The sequence below is a fragment of the Lissotriton helveticus genome, chromosome 7 (genome assembly GCF_964261635.1).
Source record: "Lissotriton helveticus chromosome 7, aLisHel1.1, whole genome shotgun sequence".
Classification (NCBI taxonomy): domain Eukaryota; kingdom Metazoa; phylum Chordata; class Amphibia; order Caudata; family Salamandridae; genus Lissotriton; species Lissotriton helveticus.
Window position 1 is genome coordinate 1,819,576,000 of NC_136068.1, and position 15,211 is coordinate 1,819,591,210.

General features: G+C 48.2%; 1 protein-coding gene across 6 annotated transcripts in view; it reads right to left on the reverse strand.

Moving 5' to 3' along the window:
* The window catches only part of PHLDB3 (pleckstrin homology like domain family B member 3), a 168,223-nt gene that overhangs the window by 109,473 nt on the left and 43,539 nt on the right, over positions 1-15,211 (reverse strand). For all 6 annotated transcript variants that reach the window (XM_078655567.1, XM_078655566.1, XM_078655565.1 and 3 more), the window contains exon 2: positions 157-1,332. In XM_078655567.1, coding sequence (XP_078511693.1) covers positions 157-1,233 — 1,077 coding nt within the window. In that variant the 5' untranslated portion in view covers positions 1,234-1,332. The remainder of the gene's footprint in view (positions 1-156; positions 1,333-15,211) is intronic.

Genomic DNA, 15,211 nt, shown 5'->3' on the forward strand with positions numbered 1-15,211 from the left:
TTTTTGTTCTGGTAGAAACTTGCCCACAAACCTTTGGTTTACAGAATAGCTCCAGGCAGAACACTCACCCACAGCTCCAACATTCTGAACAAAGCGCTATATACCTCCTGTGCAGTTACACATGTGCAATAAACAGAAATGAGAGGTGGACATTACCCCATTGCGCGCGCTCTCCGTGCTGCTGGCCTCTTCGTCGTCGGCGCTATCTGTCGCCGCCCCGGGGCTGGAGCAGGCCTCGGAGGACAGGGAGTCGCCCTCCTGGTCTTCGGGTGGGCTCTCGCTGCCCACCTGTGTGGCCCTAGTCTCTCCAAGGTCCACTGCCGATGAGGGCCCCTCCAGCTCTGGGTCACTTCTACCAGAGGCCACGCTATCCACCGCAGAGGGGCCCACCGGCTCCCCTTCGCTTCTGCCAGAGACCATGACGTCAGCTGCCGAGGGTCCAACCTGTCCAACACCATCCTGGTCGGGGGCCACATCCTTTAGGGAAGAGGTCCCTTCAAGCACAGCCACACTCCTACAAAGGGGCCCCTCTTCCACCTCCAAAGAGCCCATCCGCACTTCTCCAGTCCTTCCAGGAGACATGCCCATGAGTGAAGCAGGCCCATTGAGCCCAGCCAGAGTCCTGCCAGGGGCCACCTCCTCGAGACCTACTTGTACTGTGCCAGGGGCCACGGTCTCCACCTCCAGCAGGCCCACATGTACCATGCCATGGGCCACGTCCTTCACGTCCAGCAGGCCTGCATGTACCGTGCCAGGGGGCAAGTCTTCTGGCTCAATGGGCCCTAGCTGCACTGCACCAGTTGTCCCACAGGCCACACCCTTCACCTCCAAGGGTGTCACCTGTAGGGTGTCAATCCTGCCAGGGGCCACATCCTTCACCTCCAAGGGTCTCACCTGTAGGGTGCCAGTCCTGCCAGGGGTCACGTCTTTCACCTCCAAGGGTCTCACCTGTACGGTGCCAGTCCTGCCAGGGGTCACGTCTTCCACCTCCAAGGGTCTCACCTGTACGGTGCCAGGCCTGCCAGGGGTCACGTCTTCCACCTCCAAGGGTCTCACCTGTACGGTGCCAGGCCTGCCCCGGGTCACGTCATCCACCTCCAGGGCTCCCACCTGTACAGTGCCAGGCCTACCAGGCGACATGTCCTCCTGAACCAATGGCCTCTCGTAGGCAGAGGCCAGGTAGGGGGCGAGGGTCTGTTCTCCAAGGACGCTGCCTGGGTTTTGCACCATCATGGCTCAGCCGGTCATGGCGCAGGGGCTGGAAGCCCAACGACGGGGCGAACAGCAAAAGAGAGGTCAGCGAAGAAAGATGGCGCCTCTTCTGGCAGGAACCTGAAACACAGAAAGAGAAGACAGACATGAAGTCACCCTGCTGCTCTGTATGACATACAACTGACACCAATCCTGACCTGATGGCCTATTATAGGATTTCCTGACACGCAACTCGCCCTACCCATGTGGCATGGCTCTGTCCGGGTGAGTTTCATAAGCAACAAGAATATTTTGGTCCGCACACTTGCATTTTATGACTGAGGTATACCTACTTTGAACGGCATCTTATAGGGGGCCCAAGACAAGTGCGTCCACAAATATAGGATTATACTCACATAGTGATACAGAAGAGGGATCTGATCTTTATTGCCGGACGTGAAGAGGAAAGGACACTCAGTGGGAGAAATATACGGATTGAGGAGCCCACTCAGTGGGAGAAATATACGGATTGAGGAGCCCTGAAGAAGTCCTCCAACAGGACGAAACGTGTTGGCTATTGAGAAGAGTTATGAGAAAATAAAGATTGAAGGAACAAAGACCGGTGTGAATAATTTTTGAATGAACAGATTATTTGACATGTGTGCGGACCAAAATATTCTTGTATTTGTCTGTTGTGGAAGGCTTTTCACAACAAAGGGAACCAAAAGGATCTGGTTTTCTTTGGCCCACGCACCAAATGTGACTACATTTCCCTCTAATCAAATCAAAATCAAATCAAAAAATACTTTTATTTGATTTCATTAAAATCATAATACATTTCCCTCTAGCTAAGTAAGTGCAGTTCTATATCCTAGATCCTTTTTGTGTAAATCACTTGAGTTTCATATTTGACTGACCCTACCCCAGCTCTAAAACGTCATCGATGGAATACACAAGAAGTGACTGACACCAAGCCAGCTCTGCTGGCAGGCCACAGGAGGGCATGACATGTGACAGACTGGGCCAGTATAGCTCACGTGAGCTGGACATGCGAGTGACTCTTCCCCAGCCCTACCGACATTCAGGCACTCGGCATGAGCGGAATTCTCCATGACTGAGCCCCGCCCGCCTCCTGCTCTCGCATTCTCACAGGGACGGGACCCGGAACACTTTCTCTCCCTAAATAAAGCTGGCACCGAGTCAGTTTTTTTCTCCCTGAGAGGTTTGATATCTGAGAGCAGTGTTTGAACTGGTGCAGGCCTGCCCACGCCCACGTCAGGCCGCGATAGGCGTCGGAGACGGTGCACCATGGCCTGGCAGGCGCAGTCACACTGGGATACCGGGTGTGGGGAGAGCCGTGGGCCCCGACAGGCCCAGCCAGGCACCGGTGACCTGCTGACTGTGGGGCAACACCGGGGGGCAGTTTCCCCTCTGGGTCTCTTCCACTCTGTGCCTGCTGAAGCCCCTAAGCCTGATGCTTTTTAAACAACATATAAACACAGGTGCCAGAACCAGGCCTGTTTCAATCTGTAATTATGCCCTTGGGGTTTCCAAGTTTCCAATTAGAATTCTGTCAATTGCACAGGTGCAACACTGCCCAGTTTGCCCTGGGAGGGACTGGTTCTAGCAGAAAAGTTCTCACAGGAGACATTTTCTATTCAAACTCATCAGCTGGCTGGGGTCCTACATAACTAACCAACAATAGTGACTATTCAACCAACAAGTGAAGTAGCTTACATTAAATTTTATGTCACTTTGCAAGATTTTTGGGAAATAAAGTTTCACAATTTTCCACAGGCCTGAGACCCCCATTGGCCAGTAATATGAAGATGTTTCCAGCCATGTTTAAACAGTGGTCCCCCCACCACCGTAGTACCGCACAACCACATGAACCCCGAACACAGAAACCCTGAAGGCAAGTTTAAGAAAGATGCACGCAACCCGACTGGCCATGTTGCTAGTGCCGAGGCCAGGATTCAAGCCTGGGTATCCAGGGTCCCAGGGCAGCAGCTCGAACTGCTCAGCTTGACTTTGATAGTCTTTATAATTCCAAAAAGGCCCTCACATTGCATGTAGATGCAACACGATACATGAGCATACATACTTTACACAGGTGTACACAAGCATCACATACCTACCTGCACACATCTCCTGTCACTAGGCTATGGGCTGGTCTATTTACCAAGAAGATACCCAAGTAACTGGGAATACTCTCAAACCTAAAACCTTACACATCAAAATCAAACTGCACAGCCAGATGAGCAAGCCTTAGCCACGTAGCCAAGGACAAGGGCAGAGCACAAGCCCCGTTACACCTCCCAGGTTGGCAGACTTCCATGGCTTCCAAGAAGTTGTGCGCAGGTCATCAGCGCACTGATGAGATGCTTGGAGGCTGGCCTGGCAAGCCCAATTCACCAATCTGCTTTGCAACAAACCAATAGACTATTTTAATAAAATGCACATATCACTTACCTATTCTGCAATACACTGGCTGCTCGTTGGGTCGAGCCTCAGCAGCACGTGCGCTGCCCTGCGAGGCATGCTGTATTCAGGAATGGATTTTAAGCTCTGCCCACTCTCCACCAATATTTCTCATTGGCTTGTGCCATAGTCCTTTGGATACTGTGGCTTTTCATTGGTCAGTAGGCTTAGTAGTCCCTCCTTAGTACCGTCTGGTCTCATTTTTTAACCTCCCATGGCAACACCCCCTGTTACATGTGTTGCTGCTTGGTAGGCTTTAATTACAGCCTCCGAGCCCTATTTTATGTAATAGCTTTGTCCTGCTTGCAACAGCAGGCAGGCCACGCTCTTCCTCTATGCTTACTTTTTTGGTTTTTCCAGCGCTGCACGCCTCCACAAGCTTACTGGGTGTCGCACTTTTATTTTCGTATTTGTTGGCTCAATGCGGTCGCATGACGTACTTTTTTATTTTTATTTTTACATGGCAGCATACGCACTTTAGATTTTAACATTTTAAGCTAAAGCGCAGGTTCCGCAATTGCTTTAAAAGTAAGCAGGTAGGAAAAAAATTGTTTTGACATCACGGGTGATTGCAGGTTTTGTAAACATTAAAAAAAAGACATTGTCATTTACAATGATGATAGGTTAACCTCTCACAAATGCGAGACTAATTGCATTGCAGATGCTTGTTTTTTTAATTGCACATAACAGTTGATTTTATCGGATTTTGAAGGTTTTTATTAGCCAAACAATAAAGTTTACAATACCAGTGTGCACGTCACCAGCCTGTTGAAAGCACAATGAATCATTACCAGTGGCGGAATGTATGCTATGCAAGTGCAGATACCACAACAACATGCACAACAACATGTACAGAGGCCTCGTCCAGCCCCAAGGGAGCAGTCCAACCCAAGAGGCTAGGACCACCCATCCTTACATGGGACCGCAAACACCTACTGTCCGGTGACAGAGATCCACCTCCCTCCACCCTGTGTGCCCTACACGCAGTGGGATGACCCACCCTCGTATCTTGTGATGGTGGCACTTCACATTAGGGGTGGCCGGAATTTGCGTAATCGCGTTACGCAAATCTCCGCAAAACGGTAAAAAATCTCTGCGAACACGCACAAATGAATTACTTGTTCGCGATGCTTTTTTACTGTTTGCAATAGCGGCTTGCGTGCTCGGGGAAAATATCTCGCGAACACGCATTTGAGAACGCGAACGAGCAAAAAATTTTGCGAAGTTGCGGAATGCAGAATTTTTGGCAATTTCGCGTTCTCCGCGGAACGGAACGAAACTTACCGCCCAGGCCTACTTCACATGCATCGTGACTGCACTGCTAGGCCACATGCCCAGAACTTTTCAAAATACATGCCATTTCGTCCCAACATTCCCTTTGCCTGAAATGTTAAAGCACAGGAAATGAAAAATGCACACTTTCATACATCGTTATCAGGATCATGCACTGTTTTCCGCCTTAAGGTACTCTACGAGAGAGGAGAGAGAGTGTGTGTGTGTTTGTTTTCCCAGTTCAACTGCTGCTAACGTTACTCTTTCACAAGGAGCATATCTGCTTTGGAAACTAAAACAAATGCTTTTAGTCAAAGCTTTCCTATCCTATTGACAAGGGCCTGGCAGGCCTCTCAGCAACAAGGTTTTACAAATACCATGATAAAGCAAAACAAATACTGACAAAGCCAAAAAGTTAGCAGCTAACACTAGATCTATTGGCTTTCCAAAGGCTTGTTTTTTGGCATTTATTTTCCCTAATCCCGACGTATCAGTTTTTGCCTTAATTTTGCTTATTGTTGTCTATTCAATTCCTTTTTAACCTAAACACACGGGGGACCTTGGTGGATCCCGCTCCATATGCACAGCCATATCCATTAACAATGAATCGAATAAATCAACTCCATGCTTCTACTCTTAAGTTTCATCCATTTGCGCCATTTTGGAGCGTCCCAGGTCAGCAGGGACGCGGAGAGCACGCTATTTAGGGCGAGCATCACGAGGGGACTACCTGGTAAGGTATCCGGAGGCTGAGAATTACATCAGCACCTCGCTGTTGGTCGCGCTGGTCGCGTTTTCCTGAGCTCCGCTCTTTACATTTTTAAACGACCCGTTTTGGATTTATTTTATTTTATTATTTGCTATTATCCCTTGTTCTTAGCTCCCCGCTTGCCCCCTACCTTGCACCATAATTTGGAAAAACCCACCGCTGTTTGGCGGACCCGGTTCTGGGGAGGTTGTGGTTGCCGGCGGACATCTTGCCTTGGGCAGAGGAGGGTGAGCGCCATTTTGGAGCGTCCCAGGTCAGCAGGGACGCGGAGAGCACGCTATTTAAAGCTCGCCTGTTTCGCGCAGCGGAGACGCGCAGCGGTGGCGCCTTCCCTGCGCCTGAGTCGTGCCAGAGTCCTGCCCGTCTGCGCCCGTCCGCGTCTCGGTCGCGGCGAGGTAGGACTCTGTCACACTCTTTTACTGTTATTGTGTATAGTATTTTTCCCTATCGTTTTTGGGATGATTGTTTATGGCTCTGCTGAGCTTCATACCCTGCGCCGTCCCTCTCCGCTGTGCCAATGTTTACCACCGGGTAAGCGGATTTTGAGGAAGGGTTGTTTGACCTGTGGCTGGCGGCCAGTTGTCTCCTCGGAACTATCGGCTCCACCCCCTTCCCAATACTGCCAATGCGCTCTTTTGAACACCAGGTCGCTTGGCAGACATTCTACGGATATTTGGGATCTACTTTCCAACTCTAAACTCTCATGTCTGTTTCTAACGGAGACATGGCTCGGGGAAGGCTCAGACCCGGATGTGGCAAAAGCATTGCCCCCGAATTACACCATTCTTAGAAGTGATAGAGTTGGGGGGAGAGGAGGAGGGGTGGCTCTCATTGTGAAAAAGGATCTAATATGTTCCTCTTTCCTGATAGATAATATATCTGGTTGTGAAGCCATTGGCTTCAAGTTGTCTCTTTCATCCCGCCAGACATGCACTGGACTTCTTGTCTATAGACCACCTGGTCCTATTGGTACTTTTTTTGAAGATGTACAGGTCGCTCTTTCCATTCCCTGTATGCGCTCGGCTCATTGTCTCTTGTTGGGGGATTTTAATTTCCATATGGACCATGCAGCAGATCCAAATACTGTTAAAATCCAAGATGTCGCGGCGTTGCTGGGCCTTGTTCCTTATATTAATAGCCCTACCCATAATAAAGGGCATACGTTAGATCAAATCTTTTCCACCAAACAGATTGAAGTATCACCCCCACTCCCAGTGTTATGGTCTGATCATTTTATGTTAAATTTTGATATCCCTTTTCATATTAGCGTAGGGCAGAGAAGACAGAGTAGTGTGTCCCGACGATCAAGAGCCTTCCACCGTATTTCGGTGGAAGCGATGATGGACGCTATTCGTCTTCATCCTTGTGAGTTCACTGACGATTTGGAGGTAGACCTCGAGGCGGTGCAGAAGTGGCTAACTGACAGATTTGATGAACTGGCCCCTGTGAAGACAGTCAATTCATTCGGACACCTAGCCTCGGCTCCATGGTTTACCCCCTCACTAAGAGAAATGCGCCAAGAGTGTAAGAAAATTGAAAGGCTCTGGCGACGAAAATACGATTGTGAGGATAAACAAAGATATAAGGATATGATCAAAACTTATCACAAACAGATTGCTGAGAGTAAGCAAAGCTATTTGGAACACAGAATAGATGAAGCCAGCAATACAAGCAAAGAGCTTTTTAAAATAGTTAAAGAGTTTACTTCACCTGCCGCCTGCTCCCCTGCCCACTCATTCTGAAGAGTGGATAAAGCAGCTTGCTGCTTTTTTCGCTCAAAAAATTAAGGCAATTCAGGAGTCCTTTCCTGTTCCGGACCCTTCACTGTCAGCTTATAGTCCCACACCTTCTTCTTTGAGTGAATATACCATGCCCTTTCTTTCGGCTTTTCCTCAAATGACCTGCTCAACTTCATTTGACCTTCTATCTCGACTTCAGTCAGGTTCTCCTATGGACCCTTGCCCGGCTAAATTCTTGGGCAGAGTAGCTGCAGCTGTTAACAGCCTGCTGAACCCTCTGTTGAACCGGTCTTTGTCTACGGGAGTGGTTCCCCCGGCTTGGAAACATGCACTGATTTTGCCTCTAATCAAAAAGCCAAATTTAGATCCCATGACGCATGCTAATTACAGACCGATATCCCTTCTCCCTGCTCTAGCGAAGGTTGTTGAAAAACACGTGCAGCTCTCGATTACCAACTACATCGAGAGAAACAACATCCTTCACGACACACAGTCGGGGTTTCGTGCTAACTATAGCACGGAAACAGCCCTTCTGGAGGTCACTGAAGCTATCAGGGAGACGCTTGATCTAGGGGGTAAGGCTGTATTAGTCATGCTGGATCTGTCGGCGGCTTTCGACACCGTCCCACATGACGGTCTCCTTTTAAGACTCCAGGAGATCGGGTTTCGTGGGACGGTGTTGGACTGGTTTAGATCTTTTTTGTCGGACCGCCGACAGGTGATCTGGGCACCACCGTTCTCCGCTGAAATGCCGCCGCTAGGGGTGGGGGTTCCTCAAGGATCCATTCTGAGCCCCATCCTTTTTAATATCTATATGGCCCCTCAGGCGGCGGTGGCGGAGGCTTTTGGTGCCCAGGTCATATCCTACGCTGACGACACCCAGCTCCTGTTCACGTGCAGGAAGGGAGAGGCGTTTGATGGGGCAAAGATCAGGGACTGCCTTGGTTCCGTTTTTGCGTGGTTCCAACGGCATAGCCTAAAATGCAACTCAGACAAGTCTGAGTTGCTTTTTTTTGGCTGTGCTCCGGACCCATGCTGGAAATCCTGGTGGCCTCAGGACATGTTTCCTCCCGGCTCAGTATCAATGCAGGCCAAAAATCTTGGTGTGGTCTGCGATGTAGATCTGTCCTTTAGATCTCAGATCAATGCATTATCAGGGAAATGCTTCAGCATCCTGAGAATGCTCAGAAAATTTGTACCGATGTTATCACTGCAATATAAGAGAATTGTAGTGCAGGCGTTAGTTGGATCACGTTTTGATTATGCTAATGTCCTGTATGTAGGTCTGCCGAAATACCTGCTGGCAAGATTGCAGATAGTCCAGAACTCTGCTGCAAGGGCAATCTTTGGCCTCCCACGCAGAGCCAGAGCTTCTAGTTTGCTTAAGGAGTTACATTGGCTCCCTATCTCTAAAAGAGTTATTTTTAAAACTCTGACTTTGGCCTTCAAGGCCCTGCATTCTGTAGGCCCTGCATACATCAAAAAGAGATTGGCTTTTTATGCTCCAAGGAGGATGCTGCGATCGGCTTCATCAGCCACGATTGTGGTCCCGTCCATTAAACGTGTCCGGATGGGTGGTCGGTCCTTCCGCTATTTAGCGGCCCTCCATTGGAATGGGCTTCCAATCTCTTTGCGGAAAGCCAATAGTCTCTTTACCTTTAGAAAGGAGTTAAAGACGTGGCTCTTTTCTGCGTGATCGTCCCGACTACCTGAGTTGCTGAATGGATACACCGGTCTCTGATCTCTTTGCAAAAGCGCCGGGACACCCGTTGGGTAGCCGTGCGCTATAAAAGAGTATGCACATAACATAACATAACATTTGTTTAACCACTTTTCTCTATTTTCCTGTTTTTTCCATTTTCATCGATTTATTATACTCATTTTCATGTCATATTCAAAAATGTCCACAAACGGGAGCAGTTTCCTCATTTCATGAATTTATTAGTGATTCACCCAATGCATTTTGGGACCTTTCCCTTCGTCAGGGGTATCGTGACATACTCTCTCAATAACTACGTTCCTACACATTCATCGTTCTTCTGAAATTCTGGTACATCTTCACTTTAAATCTAGCATTAGCCAATACCTCTCAACTTCCCTAATAGATATCGAATATACTTACTTGAAAGGTCTTTCAGCCACCTCTTTTCATTCATTGAGCTGTCGAGTCATTCACATTTTACTCCAACCACCATAGCATACAGCTTGGGAAAAAGGGCTTTGTGTCTTTAGCTACTGGATTTTTTCACTCCGTGGGACGGCATTCTGCCCATTCACAAGGAGCACATCTGCATACAAGGTAGTTTCCTGCAGAGCCATATACTACTGTGACAAAGTGTGCTTCTTGAGGCTTTTATCCAATGCTCTGGCTTTACACTGGTAGGGCTCCAGCTCCTCCTACGATAACATTTTAAAAGTCACCACAACTATGCACCCTCAATATATGTTCTCCCCTAACATTTTTATTAAATTTGTTTTTCAAAAAAAATTCCTTCCGGTCTATATGTTGATGCCTTTTCCAAGGTTTCAAGCTATGCAGATTTAGAATGAGAGACAAGTTTTCATATCATCTCTTCACCTCCTCTTGTCTTAAAGACCAACTATAAAGTGACCCACAAAAAAGTGAAATAAGTTACATTTTTTACAGTTGTATTAAGATCATCAAAAATGATGACATTACAGAGCAGGAGACTGTGTGATTTGAGGTGAGAAGCGTTTCAGGGAAACCGTAAATGAAAAATACAGATGGAAGTGAAAATTCTGAATGTTATATTAACGGCATTTATATTGTGTGCGGCTACTGCGAGGAGCGTGCCGGCGGGTGCCCAGGAGGTTGACTGGCAACTTCGGACAAGCTTATCTTTCGATGCTGGATTCTTCGATGTCGGCTCTTCCTATTATTGTGAAGCAGAATTCACCAAGCGTTGAATTGTTCACCCACTAATAGGGAACGTGAGCTGGCTTTAGACCGTTGTGAGACAGGTTAGTTTTACCCTACTGATGATGTGATGTTGCAATAGTTATCCGAAGAGGAATGTCTTCAGCTTCTACCTGAAAATACTCAGGGACCGGATAGCGCGAAGCTTCACCGGAAGGCGATTCCAAGCCATAGCACCGAGATGGGACCGGGAGATACCACCAGATCTCAGGTTGCGGGCCCTACGGGCAATCGCCAGTAGTTTGTTAGAAGAGCGAAGCTGCCAAGCAGGAGAATAGAAACCAAATCTGGATTGAAGGTAGGCCGGGCCATGGCCATATAATGCAGAGTGCACCGGCACAAGGGCCCTGTACTTCACCCTCGCACCCACTGGTAGCCAGTGCATATTGTGAAGATGAGATCTGACATTTGCCCGCTTGGGAAGGTTGAGCAGAAGTCTGGCCGGGGCATTCCAGATCACCTGCAGGTTCCTAAGCAGGTGGGTGGGCAGACCGACATAAAGGGCGTTGGCATAATCTATGCAGGAGATTATGAAAAGTGTTTGCTATTTATCGTCACTGGAAAATGCAATTTTCAGATGTTTCAGTGCTAATTCTGTTGTTGTTTGGACTGCTTCAGGGCACGCAGAACGGTCTTGTTTGAACAGTAAATGGGGCATGCTGGCTGTCAGATTAAAAAAACAGAAACCAAACCAAGCTCCACAGTAAGTATTATGAAAACAAATACAATACGCAATCTTCTAAACTAGAACGGAATTCAAAACATTCCAACTTAATTGCCACCTTTAAACACCTTCCTAAAGAAACAACCTTATGGGAGCATGATGTGCCCTACAAATACTCAAATAAAGAGATGCAATACTGCAATACTCCCACACCTTGTTACACCAACTTCAGACAGGTTCCGCTCTCTATATGATTTTGCATTTGTGTACCAGCTGTGCCCTACACTATATGCTCCACCAAAAAGATGGACATTTAATACATTAATAAGCACTTTACGATTTGTTGCAGCAGGGAGTTTCACCAAGCTCATTTAAAGATGGCAAAGGGTTTGTGAATAAAAGGAGCATGAGCCACCGCCACTCTTCATTGGCCAAGTAAAAGGTCGAAGGGTTCGTGAGTGAAAGGCGCGCGTCCCCACTGCTGCTCTTCATTGGCCCAGTAAAAAGCTGTAGGGTTCGTGAGTGAAAGGCATGTAAGACCACCGCCGCTCTTCATTGGCCCAGTAGAAGGGTTTGTGAGTGCAAGGCGCGCGAACCCACTGCCGCCCTCTATTGGCCCAGTAAAAGGTTGCAGGGTTTGTGAGTGAAAGGCGCGCGAGCCCACTGCCGCTCTCCATTGGCCCAGTAAAAGGCTTTAGGGTTCATGAGTGAAAGGCGCGCAAGCCCACTGCCACTCTCCATTGGCCCAGTAAAAAGCTGTAGGGTTCGTGAGTGAAAGGCGTGCGAGCCCACCGCTGCTCTTCATTGGCCCAGTAAAAGGGTTTGTGAGTGAAAGGCGTGCGAGCCCACCGCTGCTCTTCATTGTCCCAGTAAAAGGGTACGTGAGTGAAAGGCGCGCGAGCCCACTGCCGCTCTCCATTGGCCCAGTAAAAGGGTACGTGAGTGAAAGGCGCGCGAGCCCACTGCCGCTCTCCATTGGCCCAGTAAAAGGGTACGTGAGTGAAAGGCGTGCGAGCCCACCGCTGCTCTTCATTGGCCCAGTAAAAGGGTACGTGAGTGAAAGGCGTGCGAGCCCACCGCTGCTCTTCATTGGCCCAGTAAAAGGCTGTAGGGTTTGTGAGTGAAAGTCACTTGAGCCAACCTAGCTCATCATTGGCCCACTAAAAGGGTTCGTGATTGAAAGGCGCGCAAGCTCACCACAGCTCTTTAATGGCCCAGTAATTGCTAAAGGGTTCATCATTGAAAAACAAGTCTAGTGTGTTTACCTCTTAGTGCACTGCGCGTGCAAGCGACACATCCAGGCACGTGCGCTCGGGGAGCTGGCAGCACAGCGGCTCCACACACCCAGATTGTGTGTCCAACATTTTTCCCACGAATCCTCCTACCAGCGGCGTGGCAAGGGGGCCCTAGGCCTTAACGCAGCTAAGGAAGATCCCCTCTTCAGAAGGGTAGTAAACGGCAGTCCTAACTGGAGTGCAGGAGCGAGGGGGGGGGAGGGGTAGCATCACACCCCCTGCGGTGTACCCGGGAGACCAAGACACCACCAAGGTGTCTGCACCGTTAGAATGAATCAACTTATTACCTCAGACACCTCCCTTCAAATCTGCCTGCATGAACACAACAGTCTTTGACTAAGCCAAAGGCCTGGCTTTTGCACAGTGAATACAGCTGGTGCAACAGTATTGGCAGCAGGACAAGCTCCTTCGACACTTACACAAGTACATAGTGGCACGTGCGCCCTCACACCGAACAGACAGCACCGCAGCATCAGTGCAAGCGAGCACCACACGCAGCAGAGTGTGTAGGTTCAAAGCCTGGCACACAGCGGCGGCACACTATGGGCTGCAGCATTACAAAGGGCTTCAGATTACTCAAGGAGATTACACAGATTACTTTACTCTGAATTACATTACAGAAGATTACTCCGATGGCTTCATCATGTACCAATTGAAGAAACACCAAAATAGGAGGCAAGAGAGAGGAATTGGGTCGGTCCGCCACGCTTCCTCCCTACAGATATATGTAAAAGCAAAATACTGTGGGGGTGTTGCAGACAGGAATATGTTGAAAGTTCTGCAGTGCAGTAATACTACCTGCGAGCCCTGTAGGGTCAAAAGGGAGATCCCTTTCAGAATGCACAGACCCTCCCCATCACAGTGGCATGCTTCATCACCGGGCGCGCTCCACGTTGGGTGGGTGCTGAACGCCCAACTGGCTCCTTAACTCAGCCCTTTGATGGAGATGATGTATCTGTGTCCTTTAGTCCCAGTGGGTGACAAGGGCTCCTGACCCTTTACAGGAGTGGGAAAGGTGTAGATTGGGAACTTACCTTTGGATAATCAAGCGGAGAAGGTGATCTCATAGGAACATAGTCATCCCCAAGTCCATTATTTGGTCAATATGCTTCTTGCCCATCAAACCAGAAGGGGTCAGCGCCTAGACACCTACGGGTAGTAGTGAGCTTTAGAAATCCTAATTTCATTTCAGTGGCAATCTTTCAGGACCCAAAGGACCCCAATCTCCATTTGGTGGACATGTACTGTGAAAAAATTGTGTTTTAAATGTGACCTATGATGAAGGGGAGAGTGTCCAGGTCTAGATTGTAAATGTGAGCAGTCATAGGTGTGAGAACCCAGAATGTCTTCTTTCTCTCTATTGTGAGTAACTGCAAGGCAAACATGGCGATAGTCGTAGTGCCCGGTTTCATCGAATTTCATAGTGTACAAACTTCGTAGTTTCATTATCGCTCCCATCTACCTGAGGTGGTAAAGTATTTAGGCGTCTTGTCTACCTGCTTCCGCTCACACCCTAATATTAGCCCGTGTAGAAATTCGTGCATTTTAAGGATTTGAAAGATCGCGCCAACTGACGTCGTACATCATCTCGCGTCTGTGTATGTCAGATGGCCCAAAAGGTGGCTGGGCATGGTCTTAAAGGGTATTTTATTTAACTTGAGAGTGCTGCCACCCGATGCCTTACCTCATTGCGTGCCCGTAGATGGTGAATGGCCAGGGCACCTACTTGGGCTGTGTGTTTACAATTTGAAAATATTCACATATATATGCTGGACTGGAAAGGAAAGCCAGCAACCTGCATGCTGGGTGAGCCACCCCCATATGGCTAAAAGGGCTTAAACCCCCCCCCCTCCCCCCCCCCCCCCCTTGTGTGTGTCTGCACGGGCTGAGACAGCTTCCCGGGCAAACACACAGACCGTTTTTGAGCTACCAGCCGCACCAGAGTACTTCACAGGTTGTTAAAAGACCATTCACTTGTTAACATGGCTTTATTGAATGTTCACCCCTTCTTAGAGCCCTGCATCTCATGAACTACAATTGCGGTCCCGCGGAATGAACAACAGGCAGAACAATGGCTACTTACTGCGTCTGCTGTTGTTTTCCACACGTTGGCCGCAACTCAAAGGTTTGCCGGGCCGCAAGTGGCCCGCGGGCCGTACTTTGAGTACCTAGGGTCTATAGCCTTTTTAATGAAATAGGTGATCAGTTTTGTTGTGGCGTGTTTGCTGCGAATCTTGCCTCTATGTTCATTCATCTGCCCTTTGATCTCCCTTGTGTTCATTCCAATGTAATGTAATTGGCAGAGGCAAGTGATCATATATATATATATATATATATATATATATATATATATATATATATATATATATTTCACACTTCTTCGCTGTCACGAAAAACTTGGGTGCACTGCCCATGCAGTGAGAAACAGGATGTGATGTAACATGATGTAATGTTATTTCCTTTAAATATGCTCAACAAAACAGGGGAAAGTGATCGTGAGCAAGGTGCCTGGAGCACTGAAACGCGTAGATCGTTTTTTGTTTTCATGCTGAACAAATTATAATAAAAACAATTGTGGAAATTCAGAGGGAGTGCGCCCAAGTTTTTCGTGACAGCGAAGAAGTGTGAAATATAAAACGGCAAGGTTCTGCCGTAGGGACACGCACCCACAGAGAGCGCTCAATGGCCGGGTATCCTGGAACCAGCGTGTGAAGATATATATATATATATATATATATATATATACACACATACACACACATACCCACACACGCATACATACATATAGTGCTGTTTGCGCGGTGCGCTGAGAGAGCGCTAGTATATATATATATATATATATTCAACGTACTACAGTTATGC